This window comes from Fusarium sambucinum, chromosome II, assembly GCF_050947815.1.
Source record: "Fusarium sambucinum isolate potato_lamoka chromosome II, whole genome shotgun sequence".
Classification (NCBI taxonomy): domain Eukaryota; kingdom Fungi; phylum Ascomycota; class Sordariomycetes; order Hypocreales; family Nectriaceae; genus Fusarium; species Fusarium sambucinum.
The window spans coordinates 2,098,041-2,112,025 of record NC_139293.1 but is presented as its reverse complement, the minus strand read 5'-3'; the positions used below and the strand labels follow the sequence as shown (position 1 = coordinate 2,112,025).

Here is a 13,985-nt window from a genome sequence, read left to right as displayed (position 1 = left end):
AGCCTACGCTTCAACAGAAAAGGCATGAAAATGCTACCGAAGAGGACGAGCTGGAGCCTCTTATTCGAAGAAAGACTAGATCTCTACGGGTGAGGGTTCCTTAGGGCACCAGAGAAGGTGGCCGCTTGAAAAGAAGAAACGAAATCAGTAGGTCACTTTATGTTGTTTATACTATCATCCTAGGTCATTTATTTTTATGCCGTAAAGTTCAGAGGCCATCTTTTCTGCTACCCACTAGTGGTTATATCTTGCGATGTTCTAGACAGGCGATAGACTTAGATAATTTGATGAGGATGAGGATGAGGATGAGGATGAGGATGAGGATGAGGATGAGGATGAGGATGAGGATGAGGATGAGGATGAGGATGAGGATGAGGATGAGGATGAGGATGAGGATGAGGATGAGGATGAGGATGAGGATGAGGATGAGGATGAGGGAGAACTGACCTCTTCTTCTGCGCCCTCAGCACCTCGAAATAACAGCATCGTGTTGGGCTGCATCCACGTACAGCTCCCCCCTGACATGCAACCGAGAAACGCAGACGACCTGCAGGCCGTTCAACCGGACGGCGATGCGATGGATCTGGACAAGTATCTCAATCTGGATCTGTTTGATGATGAGACGGCTGACAAAGAGCCGTCACCCAAAGCACCCCCCAAGCCTACCAACGCCATTGATTTGGATGTTGAAATGGCTGATCTGAATGATGGATTCGCTAACATGATGCAGCTGCACGGACAACAGTCAGACGAGAAGATCCTCAACGATCGCCTGTCTTCTCAGAGGCGATACGCCAATGACAACGACTCGCCGGATCAGCTGCGCGCTAGAGCCATGAAGCCTAGTGCCTATTTGGATGTCTGAGGAAAGGTAAGTATGCCCTCAAGTTCGCATGTACATGGCAGCCATATGATAAGCAGATCTTGCTATGTACGACAACACTAGCCAAAGTTCGCTTGTTCGAAGGCGAGGCTCTGCGACGGGCGGTGGCCAAAGGAGCCCCTTGACTTTCCGCTTAGATTTTTGGTAAATTTAGTTGACTATTTAGGACAAGTAAACAACAGATCAACAAAATATCAAGTGTTTGAACGAACTCAATCTTGAAAGAATATGTAGTGAGTGAAGGCTTGTTGTCTACCTCGAGTGATATATGATTGTTAATTGCCGCGACGTATCCTAGGAAGCAACACTAATAGTCCAAGACTACATTTATGCTACTGATATGTAAGCACCAAATAGGTACTTGAAGCTGAAGATAGGTTGGAAACAATGTAAACTTGGTACTTCTCTCTAGGAACTAATTTACTCTGAATTGAGTGTTGTCCATCCTGCAGTGACCAGACTTTCACAGCCCTTTCGATCGCCAGCACCCGTCCAGTAGAACAAACCACCCAAGCCCAAAGCTTTGGCATAACCTGCCTTGATGGAAACGGTGCTGGGAACATCAAATGACACAAACCCTTTATCGCCCTTGTTGTCGACAAAGGATGCCGCTGCAATACTCTGATCGACCTTGGCATCTGCTACCCACTCATCAGGCAAATCACAGTAATCAATCTCACCTGAACTCTTGAAAGGATGACCTGGTCCTCGCGCCTCGCCAAAGTATCTGGCATATACTGGGATCCCAAGGATGATCTTGTGACGAGGAAAGCCGTTCGCAATCAGGAAATCGACGCCGCGTTGGCACGACTTACGGAGTGTCGGATATACCTCGTTGAGATTCCGACTTGGAGGCAAAAGCTGCGCATGATGTCCACATACGTCGGTCCATCCTCCTGTGAAATCGTATCCCATGAGATTGAGAAAGTCGAGCAAGTGAGCCACAACTGGCAAGTTGAGATGCTTAAGACAGTATTCGCCCGTGGGTAGAGCGCTTGTAAGCAGGAACTGAGAGTGTGTCATGACGTTTCGAATATCTTGGAGGAAAAGAACATAGTTCCTTCCTGCTTCGGGGGTCTGAGGGTGCTCCCAATCAACTGTCAAAAGTCAGCTTTATTACAATGTGATAATGATGCCTACTAACTATCAACACCGTCGAATTGATGGGTCACGCAGAATTCACTGATCCGACGCGCAAAAGTTTGTCTGGCTGTTTTGTTTGCAGCAAGAGCCGGGAACTCCTTGCTGCTAGAGCCGCCGCCGATGGAAACAAGTGTCTTGATATGCGGGTGTTGGCTTTTCAGCTTTGAGATTGCTGCAAGGCAGCCTTTCTCGCCATCAACCATTTTCTCATTGTCAGCCCAATCGTCAATGGCCTGGAGGCTATATGTTAGCGGATATTTGCGGTTGCATATTTGGCGCTTCTCACTCGCAGTGTGCCATTCTCATTGACGCTGTAATAACAATGTCAGCTTAGGAGCTTTGTTGGAGCGAGGAAACTTGCCCAACAAAGGCGTAGAAAATATGCGTGATGGACGAAACGTCAAGACATGATGGTGGACGCTCTTTGTAGCAGCGCCAGGATGGGTAGTAAACAGCGTTGATGTATTGAGCTGGCATTTTGAACACGATTGATGGTCAAGGATGAGAACTTGTGAAACAGGAGCCTGAACAACGGATATAGATATATAGTAATTATTGTGTTCCAGGTATCGATGCAGGGCTTAGGTTGTACAAAGACTCAGCCCAACGACCCCCCGCTGGATGAATGGCAGTTTTCAAGGTAGTTGGTTGGGTCGGATGGTGATATGATGTTAGAGCCAAGGCGAGGGAGAATAAGTAGGTAGGTAGGTAATCACTTTATACCAGGATGCTGCATATAAATTGATGTCAGTCATTGGTGAATTGTCTCGAACCCGGAAATCGGCATCAGGGAAGGAATGACTACAGCATGAATCTAATTGCCACTGACATAAGGATAATCTGTACGGATATCAGTAAGTCTTTTCATGCTCGTCCGTATCCGGCAGCAGGCTTTAGCTGATTAATTCTCGCAGTCATTACTTCATTATTCAGGGTGCCGATCTTATGATAAGTCACATTCTTAAAGAACTTTACGATATAAAATAACATTTGTATCGTTGAGTAGTGACGTGTTTGATTATCAGAATTACTACATGGTATCGTTGTTTCCGTCTTCAGAACCATTGGTTATTATTATACCCCATCAACTGTTTTTCATTGGCACCATCTTTCAACCTCAACGCCCTCAAGCTCATCAAGAAGGGCAAAATCCAGACCTGGCTGTCGCGAGGCTACAACAATAACATCGAATGTCTCCAAAATGTCCCTTCGCCAGTCGTTGTTGGACAGCTGATGTACCTGTGGGGATGCCTCTTGCTTGACAAGAGAATCCGCCCAACAGACATCGACCTCATGCAAGACAACCAAGCTTCTGACCAATTCAGCGCCTGGAGAATTGTCTATCTGCGACTGACCAGCCTTGAAGCCAACACCTACCACCAGCACCCGAGGTGTTCGACTTAGGACTTTCTGACGCAGAGTCTTCAGTACCCTCTGAGCTAGCCGGGAAGGCCGAGACTGCATCGCCAGCGTAGCACTATCCAATAGAGGGAAGTGACTATTGGAAAGGAGATAGAACGGATTGACTGGGATACAGTGCCCGCCTACACCAACACTGGGAGCATATGGCATGTATCCAAATGGCTTTGTTGAAGCAGCCTCGCAGACTTCATACGGATCGATATTGTGTGGGATACATGCGTCTGCCATTTCATTTGCATAAGCGATGCAAACCATTCTTTGGCAGTTCTCGTAGAGCTTCATCATCTCGGCCACTTCTGGCTTCGACACAGGTACAATGGTATCGAATATAGTAGAGTAGACTCGGGTGATGGCATCGAGGGAGCCGGGCATAATATCGTCCAAACCGGAGATAATCTTTGGAATGGACTTGACAGGAGGCTCAACGCGTCCGGGGTCGACTCGCTGCGAACATTAGTATCAAAAGAATGTAGAAAGTATCGAGTCGCATACCTCAGGAGACATGCCCGCGTAGAACTTGCGGCTTGCAGCAAGAGGACCAAGAAGCTGACGAGTCATGCCAACAGCTACAGAGCTCTCAATCACAACGGTAGACCCAGAACGGGCAACCTCTCCTACAGTCTTTAACGCCTCGCGGAGATAAGAAGAGTTGATGGTCTTGTCAGGCCGTAGAAGGGTTGGGACTGAGATTAAAAAGTGCGTTGCTCTGCGAAGATATTGCGAGTCTTGAGAAAACTGCACAGCCTTGTTGTCTTGGTACTCGACTTTGAGATGTTGCACCCTTGCAGCAGACACATCAAAGCCGATGACTTGGTATCTCGAAGAGAACGAGCTGACGAGATGTTTGCCAACGTAGCCAACACCAATGACTGCAATGACAGGCTCGTCTTGCTGAGTCACTTGTGTGAAATGGCATACCGTCTGATCGATGGCAGTACCACAATCTGAAGACGAAGAGCTGAGAGGAGGACTATCGGGGTAGAAGGCAAAACTGTTGTCCAAACGGCTCCATTGCGAAGAGTCGCCAAGGGGCGGTAAAGAGAGCCTCGTCTTCTCTCTTAGAGAAACGGGGCCTAGGATAGGCTTTGGTGGCATAACTTGGGTCATGTTTGGTAACAGGTAATGATTGATGGAAGGGCTTGAGATTGGAATCTGAGGAATGAGATTCTGAGAAGACTGATCTGATTTATATGTTGTCTTCTCCATCGCAGACTTAAAAACTTTACACTCTTGGATCTCAGTGACTACTTCTACTAGGTACAGTATCGAGAGACTTTAGTTGGTGCCTGAAGACTACTGAGTTCTCATCGGCATAGTGAGACTTTTCGTCTTGGACGGACGTGTTTGCACAATGAGATCATGACTATCATGGAGGACTCAACTTTTTTGTCCTCCATTCATCCATCATGATGTCGATCAAAAGTTCAAGCTAAGTTGGATCATAGAAGGTCCAAACCGCTAATCGAGGTTAATGTTAACTAACTTATTGCCCCTCCAAATTGGGCTCCTTGTGTTCGATTTAGTACCGATTGCCTTGATCCACATTCCAGTCTGGTAGTGTATCTTCCCGATGAGGGAGCAAACTATAGTTGATCCTCTCAATGTAGAAAGGCGTATTTCCAAGGGGTAATATGCGCAACGGCAGCTAATGCAAGCCAAACAACGAGTTCGAAACATCTGGCAACCCTGACGCCTCACCATCTGAGCCGCTGGACAAAAGGTGCTCTTATTATAGGTATAGCTATAGGAGAACTTTCTTATACATCAGTGGCTTTAAGCTCTACTATGGAACCGGGACATTTTCTACGCAGTAGCCGCAATGCTGGGTCATCCACTAATGCATGTTTGTACCTTTGCCAGATTTGCCATGTTTGCTTATGTAAATTTACTTTATCGGATGGCATTGAATGTTCCTACCTGGGCATGAAGAAAAAGAAAAAGGCACATGGAATGTTCTATCATGAGGCTTGTTAGCTTGTGTTCGTTGTTCTTTGCCATTGGTTCTCACTGTCGAGAGGATGCTTATTTTTGGTGCCGGTTGGAGACGGGATACTTACACCCAGAACACTCCGAAAATGTGCCACGGCCACAACGGCGATCAGGTCTATTCCTTAGTATTAGTAATCCAGAAGCCTTTATGTTTAGTGTAAAGAACTTTTTATTTAGTAACTTGCTGAACCGGTGATCTTATCTTGATCCGGTGTTTAGGGATGAAGGGTCGGAATAGTCACCCGAGAGACGCGATCTCATGAATCCGCCAAGTGATCAAACCGTTTCTTCGTATTAAACTAGCTGGGAGAACTATTATAGAAAATAGTTAGAACATGCTGATTGGGCTGTTTCGTTCAATCGTATCCAACATGGGAAACCTGTTTGCTTGCGACTAACATGAAGACCAAGCTTACATTCAAGTATAGTCTTAAGCATAATGACACCTATTCCAAGCACGTTATCAATTTAATATGGCGCAAACTCCCTCGTCGTGGTGGATCGATTGAATATGAAACCTGGTCTTGATTACATGGCGTCTGGCTTACGAGTGTCGATACTATAGTCTCCATTCATGCTTGAGTTTGGCATCGTTCGCGTAGCCGAAATGGTATCATGCATACTAAAAGGATAGTACACAGGATATCAAAGCGATAGTAACAACACTTACTGCATTAAAAATGTGCTTGGCGATCTAGGCGTGCCGCAATAGTTGTCGTCTTGGTCACGACACCATCTTGCTTGCCGTGATAGCTCTAGAGGACAAAGTCCAGCTCGATCATGCAAGTTTTTCAACCGTGCCTGGATTTGGAAGACGCAGTGTACTTGTTATGGGCCATCTAGTCTAGGAGCTATACAATAGCGGCTCGAAGAAGGACGTGTGGGTGTTGCGCTGTGTTGGGACGGAGGGCTTTTAGAGAACGTATCTAGCTCTATAACAAGTTGTCAAAGAGGGGATGCCTTGGCACACAAACAGACTGAGAGGCCAAGATATATAATACAAGTATCATATTTACTATTGTATTTATTAGAAACGGTTTCATATCGACGTTCGAAAACCTACACCGAAGGACCTGACTAGATGACCTGCCGCATTCCAGGAAACCTGCAAACCTGGTACCGGGGAACCGTTGAAAAAGTTATTATTAAATGCCGGAACGTTGAAAAACTCAACTGATAACTACTTACTGCAGCTTGGTCATTGGTTCTGAAGTAGCAGTCGAGTTTCAAGTCTTGGCACCGGAGTATAACGCCGCTTCACGCCCCCCTCCACAACCGACTGGCATCATGTTGGTAACATGATATTCAACGCGTTTGTATCTCTAGGATCTAATCAAGGAACGTTTGAGTGATCGGCAAACTAGTTTCTAATAGAGCGTGTTTCGGAGCGTTGAAACTAACGGCCATGATCAGCATCACGATGTATCTAACATCCATCCATGGTCTCAGCGTGCACGATGAAGCGTGTCATCTGGCCATTGGTGATAGGAGTCATAGCAAACAGACACTTAGAGAGAGACGTTTGCGCGATATTATGTCTCAGGGGTCAACATGATAGACGTCAGTGGAGGGATGGCTAGCTTGTGATAGCGTCAAAACTGTTCATGACGACTCAGCAAGCAAGTGAGCTGCACCGAGGTCGGCGGTGTAAAACAAGCAGAGTAAGAGCATGGAGTGTCGTTACAATGTTCGTAGTTGTAGACCTAACAGATGATGCTTGTCTTTATGCTTATTACGCACTCTGTATAAGTCCTCTTGCTGTTCATGCCCATCTCTTCTTTCTCGTCAACTCTTGTGTCCTTTACATCGGTTCCTTGAATTGTCACTTGTTTGCCATACTCGCAAAATGGTAGCCTCACAGATCACAGATACCGACAATATCAGATCAGGTGTAAGCAACTTTCTTGTAATTTTCTAGCACACACTAATAAGCCATAGAAACAAACCTGGCGAGGCCAAGATACTCAGTGGAGGAAGTCTACTCCTCCTCCACCTTCATTCTTCACCAGAGGGGCAAACAACAAGTTTGTTCTCAAGGATATTGATGGACATTTCCACGATATGCAACTGGATGAGATCCTCCAGAGAACTAGTCTAGACGATACAAGATCCTCCGATGAGAGCTTGGGTCCCTCAGTATTCACTGCATCTCCTTCATATAAGTCTTCATTTGCCCAAACACCCATCACTTCCCTCAAATCGCTCTACCCACATAGTAAGGCCGGCAGTGTTGCTCCATCGGGGTCTTCTTCTCATCAGCGCAATCTCATAGTTCCACGACCGCGGCTCCCAGATCCAGTTGCCCGGCGGCGAGACAGTGGTTCGCTGTACAGTGTTGAAGACATCTCCATCAAGGCCTGTGCATACACTGCAAATGCAACGCAGACTTCGCCTCGGAATTCTGTCTTGAGACAAAATGGTACAGATCCTGCTTCCAAGGTCGAGATTGACTTCGAGTCGCAGAACTTGGATGAGTACTTGAGGAAGTACGGCCAGAGGAAAGTGACCCGACACAAGTGGATTATGACGGGCTTCTTGGTCTCCGTCAAGTAAGTTTCCCCATACCAATTTACCCAGCGTAGAAGATTCTAACATTTTATAGCTTCATGTTCATCTTTGCATCGTGGTGGTGGCCTCGATACTACTACGTCTATATCCCCTTTATCTCATTCCCACTGGTTCTCAACTGTATCATGATTGCCTCTATTATCTGCATCACCCTCAAGAATCTCATCGTGACCCAGAAGATCATCGAGCCAGACCACATTGAGAATTTAGTTATGATCATGCCTTGCTACAATGAGACTCTCGAAGAATGCACCAAGTCACTTGATTCTCTTGTCGAACAAGTTGGCATAGAAGATCACAAGAGAGGCATCATTGTCATTTGTGATGGCCGTGTCCGTGGGCCTGGGATGGAAAAGACGACGGCTCAGAATCTCAAGGAAGATATCTTCGTTGGAAAAATCCACTCTGAGAAGATCCGCGGTGCATACAGAGCTTGGGATGGCCAAGCCATGGATGTTGACATTTCATGGGGTTACTACAGGGGTGTACCGTTCTACTGTATCATCAAGGAACAGAACCAGGGCAAACGCGATAGTCTCATCGTTGTCCGTTCGTTCCTCTACAAGTTCAACATTCGAGACACCAAACCGACAACTATTTTCTCATCTCGGTTTCTGCTCTCAATGACCGACTGGCTCTCCCAAGAAGTCAGAGTCGACCAAGTCGATCATCTAATCGGCATGGATGCAGATACAGTGTTTCAGAACAACTGTATCTCCGAGCTTCTGAAAGAGTCAAAGTATCCCAACACAGTTGGTGTCTGCGGCTATGTCGCGGTTGACTTCAGTGGAGGCAATTGGAACCTGTGGTCTATCTATCAGAATGCCGAGTACACAATTGCTCAGGGACTGAGACGGCTACATCAATCCATTGCAACCAAGAAAGTATCCTGTCTGCCTGGGTGTTGCCAGTTGCTCAAGATTTGCGACATGACATGCGGTGACAAGGTCCTCATCGAGCAATTTGGATACTATCCCAGACCTTTGGATGGCATGATCAAACGTATTCGAGCCACTGCGTCTGAAGATCGAAACCATATATGTCAACTTCTCACCACTTTCCCCGAAGCACAGACTCGTCAGGCTTTACGCGCGAGGGCTTACACTGATGTCCCTCATTCTTGGAGTGTCTTTCTTTCTCAACGTCGCCGCTGGACACTCGGAGCTACAAGCAACGACTTGCTACTGTTCATGGCCCGACATTGCCAATGGTGGGAGCGTATACTAGCATTTTCAAACGTTCTCACCTGGTCTCTTAATGTTTTTGTTATCGCCTCTATCGGTTGTATGATCGTGGCTTTTATGCATCAGCCATGGTGGATTATTATGGCCTTTGCAGGCATCATGATTGTCCCTCTTATTTACTACATCATCATGGCAATTTGGCTTCCAGAGTCAATACTGGAGAGATTCCAGTACCTCCTCGGTTTGTTCATCTTTGTTGTTCTGGGGCCATTTTTGAACATTGCCGTCATGGTGTTTGCGGTGTTCAATATGGATAGTTTTGGTTGGGGCAAGACCAGGAAGGTCATCGTTGAGACTCCCGAGGAACAACCAAAGGGGAAGCAGAACATTCGGGATACGGGCAGTGGTTCTAATTCGCTACCGGGAACTTTTAGTAGTGACCAGAGAGAGGAGGTGGCTACAAGTGCAACGGTCAGGAAGCCAGCGGTAGTATACGTGCCTCCAACTACGCAGCACTTGTAGTTAGAATACGAATAGCACGTGATGAAAACACACCAGGGGAAATAATAACTCTAAGCAACTTAATCCTATTCTAAACTAAGTGATTCTTGTAAGAAGCATACATGCTCGTACCTTGCCTAGTGCCGACCTCATGTTCTCCTGCAGTAGTTCGTCAACCTAGCAGAACACCCCATTCCCATTCACGCCACCTTGCCGATCTACATCTCTTGCTCTTCAACTTTTAGTGCCTCTTTAGATGATTGCCGTTACGTTCAAGTTCAAATTTCACGCCCTAAGCTTAGGCCTAAAAAGCTGGCGTTTACATTTCAGGTAGTCCAAAGTCTGTCTGTATCTGTGGCGCTAGACATCGGGAGTGGCACTTGGAGACCGGATCGAAACATACTGGTCATGTCTCAGATCGGGAAGATATGATTACGAGCCAGGAACGGCCGCGTGTGTTGCAAAACCCGTTAGTGAGGACTTATCTAGTTCTGGTAACCTCCTCACACCTACATCATTGTTAATGATGGTGCCTTGGATACCAAGTCTGGATAACCCGGTGAAGCTATAGCGTCCTAGTGACCGAAACCACTCAGTCTAAGTGCTCAATTAGGATCCCCGTGGTTGTCGATCAGTGTTGTGAGTTCCAAATCTGGATGGCTGACCACCTCTACCATCACAATCGCATCGAGGAACCCCACGCGATGCTCCGTTGGGATCTCTTCCCTGAACCCGGTCCTTGGAAAACAGGATCTAATGGACTAGGTCGTATTTTCAACGTTGAATCGCTATTGCCTCATGTTTGTTTGGCGAGAAGGCGGTCCGAGGTCGGGCTGGACACTCCCCTCGTCATGAGCTGCTCATTGTGGTAGTGCGATCCATGTGAACATTTCTGATGGTGTCAAGGTTCTACTTGTCAGCTCATGCTTTCGGGCCTGTCTCTGCCAAGCACGTCACGTCACGTACATATATCTAGTATTTCCAGCCTACTCATCCACTGATCATCACTGCCCACCATTCACTACATAAAGGCATATTCATATCAAACACCTCATTGGATCATCTTCAACCTAACTTCACAATGAAGTCTTTGACATTCCTAGTCCTAGCTGCCCTGCCAAGTATGGTATATGCAGATGGACTCATAGCCAGGCGCAGAGGCGCAGAGTTCAACATACACGTTCGCCATGAAGACGAAGCTTCACACCAGCCCGAAGGGCTCTCTAAGAGAGCTTCTTGCGGCAAAGATGCTAGTTCTTGTCCCAAGGGACAGTGCTGCTCTGAATCTGGTCAGTGTGGCACTACATCTGCTTACTGCACTTCACCACAGTGCCAGATGGCCTATAGCAATGGCAACTGTGATGGCAGGTATGTGTATTGTCACGATAGATGATAAGACTCTACTGACAAGCTACTAGCAAGAAGCCAAAGGGTGAAACTACAGCAAATATACCCAGATCAACTTCTGGCAAAGCTCCATATGGTAAGTATATGAGATCCAACAGTTCAGCCCGCAGTTCTAACTAGGTCTCAGACAAGTACATCACCACCTGCAGTACCCCTGGGATTGTGGCACTCACTTTTGATGATGGCCCTTACAAGTATACCAATCAAGTCCTGGATGTTCTCAAGAAGCACAACATCAAAGCAACATTTTTCATCACTGGTAACAATCTAGGAAAAGGTCAGATCGATGACCCTTCTAAGCCCTGGCCCAAGATCCTCCGTCGCATGCATTCTGAAGGCCACCAGATCGCCTCTCACAGTTGGTCACATGAGGATCTTTCAGCTGCATCCGCTGAGCTCCGTAAACAGCAGGTTATCTATAATGAGATGGCCTTCCGTAACGTCCTTGGCTTCTTCCCTAAGTACCTACGTCCTCCTTATGGAACCTGCTCACGAGTTTCTGGTTGTCTAGACTACGTGACCAAGCTCGGTTACCATGTCGTGAACTGGAACATTGACACAAAGGATTACTTGAACGACTCGCCGAGCAAGATTCAGACTAGCAAGAATACTTTCTCGGACGGTGTCTCTGCTCAATCGCAGTCGAATAGTTACATCGAGTTGAGTCATGATACACATGAACAGACAGCTTATAACCTGACTGAATTCATGATCAAGACTCTCAAGGCTAGAGGATACCGTGCTGTTCCTGTTGGAGAGTGTCTTGGTGATGCCCGTGAGAACTGGTATGTTGATGCCACAGGCACAAAGTCTGGTAGGTCAATCCAAGGAAGGGGCAGTTACGGTAAGTTATCGTTACCGTTATTAATCTGATAGCTAATTCCACTCTGAACAGATCCTCCTCCTAATTCTCCATCTACTACCAAAGATGGTACTTGTGGTACCAAGAATGGCCTCAAGTGCACAGGATCTAAATGGGGAAACTGTTGCTCATACTACAACTTCTGGTACGTCCTGTAAATGGTAAACGCATCTGCTCAAGGGAAGTTACTAATCCAGGATACAATTCTAGTGGCTCGACATCAGGATACTGTGATGGCGGATGTCAATCCAAATACGGAGAGTGTAATAAGATAAAGCCAGACAGCAAGCTTATTGTCTCGGATAACGGACTCTGCGGCGAGAAGTATCACCAGACCTGCAAGGGATCTCGTTATGGTAACTGCTGCTCTAAATACGGCAACTGGTACGTTCTGCCTGGTGACTTTTGTTTTGTCTTGGCTTTAACATTATTTCTAGTGGTAAGACGGGCGAGTACTGCGGAAACGGGTGCCAGAGTGGCTTCGGAACTTGTCCATACTCCTGAACATCCGGCATTCGTCACTTCGGTGAACTCGGTTTGGAGATTGTCATATAAGACTATTGGTTACGGCTCTCATATTAATGGTTGGCTCGTTTAGCTACGTTGTAGTGAATTCAGATTAATGTTGCTCAGACTCTCTTCCGTATCAACAAACTGTAGTTGCAATCTATGTTGAGATGCGGCCTCAGAGAGTTTCGTCGCAAGACTAATACATTTGTTCTTTCATTTACATTGCCAACGCACGAACCGGACTCTGTTGGCCCTTGCTATCATCTGCAGAACCTGCCTGGGTGGGTAACCGAGGAGTTGCAGAAGAGAGCTCGATTTTCAGTTCAGCCGTGTCAAACACGGCCGAGTGCTTGAGCCGTAAGCAACATATCGTATTCAAGAACGTCAAGGCGCGAGGCTAACCAAAGATGGTAGCCCGCATCGACGACAAACAGTCCCGCCTCGTTCTCGCCAGCCTAGTCAACATAATTACACTGAATGGCATACGGCATAGTCTAATCTGCATCTTCGTCGCCAATGCCAGTGTCTCTTGCCTCGCTGAGATCTTTGGTGGCGTTAACAAACAGACAGGAATACCGTTACTCTCGTAGAACCCTAGGTTCAGTCCGAGTCTCAGCCCTGGTAACTCGAGATAATGGCGGATCTAGCCAGCCACGCGGCAGAACTGCATGTAGCCGCCGCATCGTGCGTGTCTACGGGAATATTGCCCAGTCTGATAATTTTGTACTATACAGAACGGGTTTCTACATCTTCATTGTTAGCAAGTACTATAGGCTCGGAAACGTAACCGCGGAAATGAAACTCTAGAACGGAACATATTTGGCCTCGTACAGGTACATTCAATTCAATTCTGAATTCACTAGCGAGGCTGTCGTCATGTTTGGCAACAAACTAGATTTAAACTCAAAGAAGCCTTGCCCATGTGGTGAACGGGCGTTGGCTGAGACTAAGTATGGACCAACAGGCATGACCTTGACAGGCACATACATCTTGGCAACGCCCGCGAAGATTCTTTTAGCTCTCCAGGCTGCGGTTTGTTCGCCAAACTGATTGGCAGCGGTGTATGTACCGATCCTCATCTGATCTCTATATCGGTATTTTATGACAGAAATTAAGCTAAGCGCTGCACATCTTGTTATTCGTGTTGGTGATTGGACTCGAGAGAGTATATTGACAAATTGGAACAGGACATATGAAAGAACTCAATGATCAATCAACCAACAACTGATATAGAATGAGGCCACTATTGGCAATGATACGGGATAACCTAACTCAAACAAGTCATTCTCCGAGTCTACGAGAATTGTGTTGGTGGGAGTGTTTAGTGTTGATATGCTCCATGTGCAAGTATAACGTCTCAATCAACACTCCCAAGAGTAGTCTCTGTGACTCATTTCGTGACTGGGGAGTTTGTGCCACTGTAGATGAATTCTAGAGAAATGAATAGTCTACGTCTGTACGAGAACCCTGATAGTTGGTTATTTGTCCTAGTTGTAATAGAACTCCCGTCTTATCT

The 13,985-nt window shown here is 46.6% G+C and overlaps 5 protein-coding genes across 5 annotated transcripts; 3 read left to right on the top strand and 2 right to left on the bottom strand.

Annotated features, from left to right (window-relative positions):
- Positions 1-523: 523 nt before the first annotated feature.
- On the top strand, positions 524-1,008 carry FSST1_007495 (uncharacterized protein; the record flags this gene model as incomplete). The annotated part of the gene is made up of 2 exons (XM_083224285.1): positions 524-859; positions 907-1,008. The coding sequence occupies 2 exons, from the start codon at positions 524-526 to the stop codon at positions 1,006-1,008; spliced, it is 438 nt and encodes a 145-aa protein (XP_083083456.1).
- Positions 1,009-1,303: 295 nt separating this feature from the next.
- On the bottom strand, positions 1,304-2,503 carry FSST1_007494 (glycoside hydrolase superfamily; the record flags this gene model as incomplete). Its single annotated transcript, XM_083224284.1, has 3 exons — positions 1,304-1,980; positions 2,028-2,259; positions 2,384-2,503. 3 exons carry the CDS (start codon positions 2,501-2,503, stop codon positions 1,304-1,306), a joined length of 1,029 nt encoding a protein of 342 aa, XP_083083455.1.
- Positions 2,504-3,121: 618 nt separating this feature from the next.
- FSST1_007493 (nucleotide sugar dehydrogenase) lies at positions 3,122-4,555 on the bottom strand (the record flags this gene model as incomplete). The annotated part of the gene is made up of 2 exons (XM_083224283.1): positions 3,122-3,892; positions 3,941-4,555. 2 exons carry the CDS (start codon positions 4,553-4,555, stop codon positions 3,122-3,124), a joined length of 1,386 nt encoding a protein of 461 aa, XP_083083454.1.
- A 2,728-nt stretch (positions 4,556-7,283) lies between these two features.
- FSST1_007492 (chitin synthase-domain-containing protein) lies at positions 7,284-9,711 on the top strand (the record flags this gene model as incomplete). The annotated part of the gene is made up of 3 exons (XM_083224281.1): positions 7,284-7,328; positions 7,376-7,986; positions 8,040-9,711. 3 exons carry the CDS (start codon positions 7,284-7,286, stop codon positions 9,709-9,711), a joined length of 2,328 nt encoding a protein of 775 aa, XP_083083453.1.
- A 1,060-nt stretch (positions 9,712-10,771) lies between these two features.
- Positions 10,772-12,463, top strand: FSST1_007491 (chitin deacetylase; the record flags this gene model as incomplete). Its single annotated transcript, XM_083224280.1, has 6 exons — positions 10,772-11,058; positions 11,109-11,173; positions 11,225-11,941; positions 11,993-12,104; positions 12,170-12,343; positions 12,397-12,463. 6 exons carry the CDS (start codon positions 10,772-10,774, stop codon positions 12,461-12,463), a joined length of 1,422 nt encoding a protein of 473 aa, XP_083083452.1.
- Between the last annotated feature and the right edge of the window lie 1,522 nt (positions 12,464-13,985).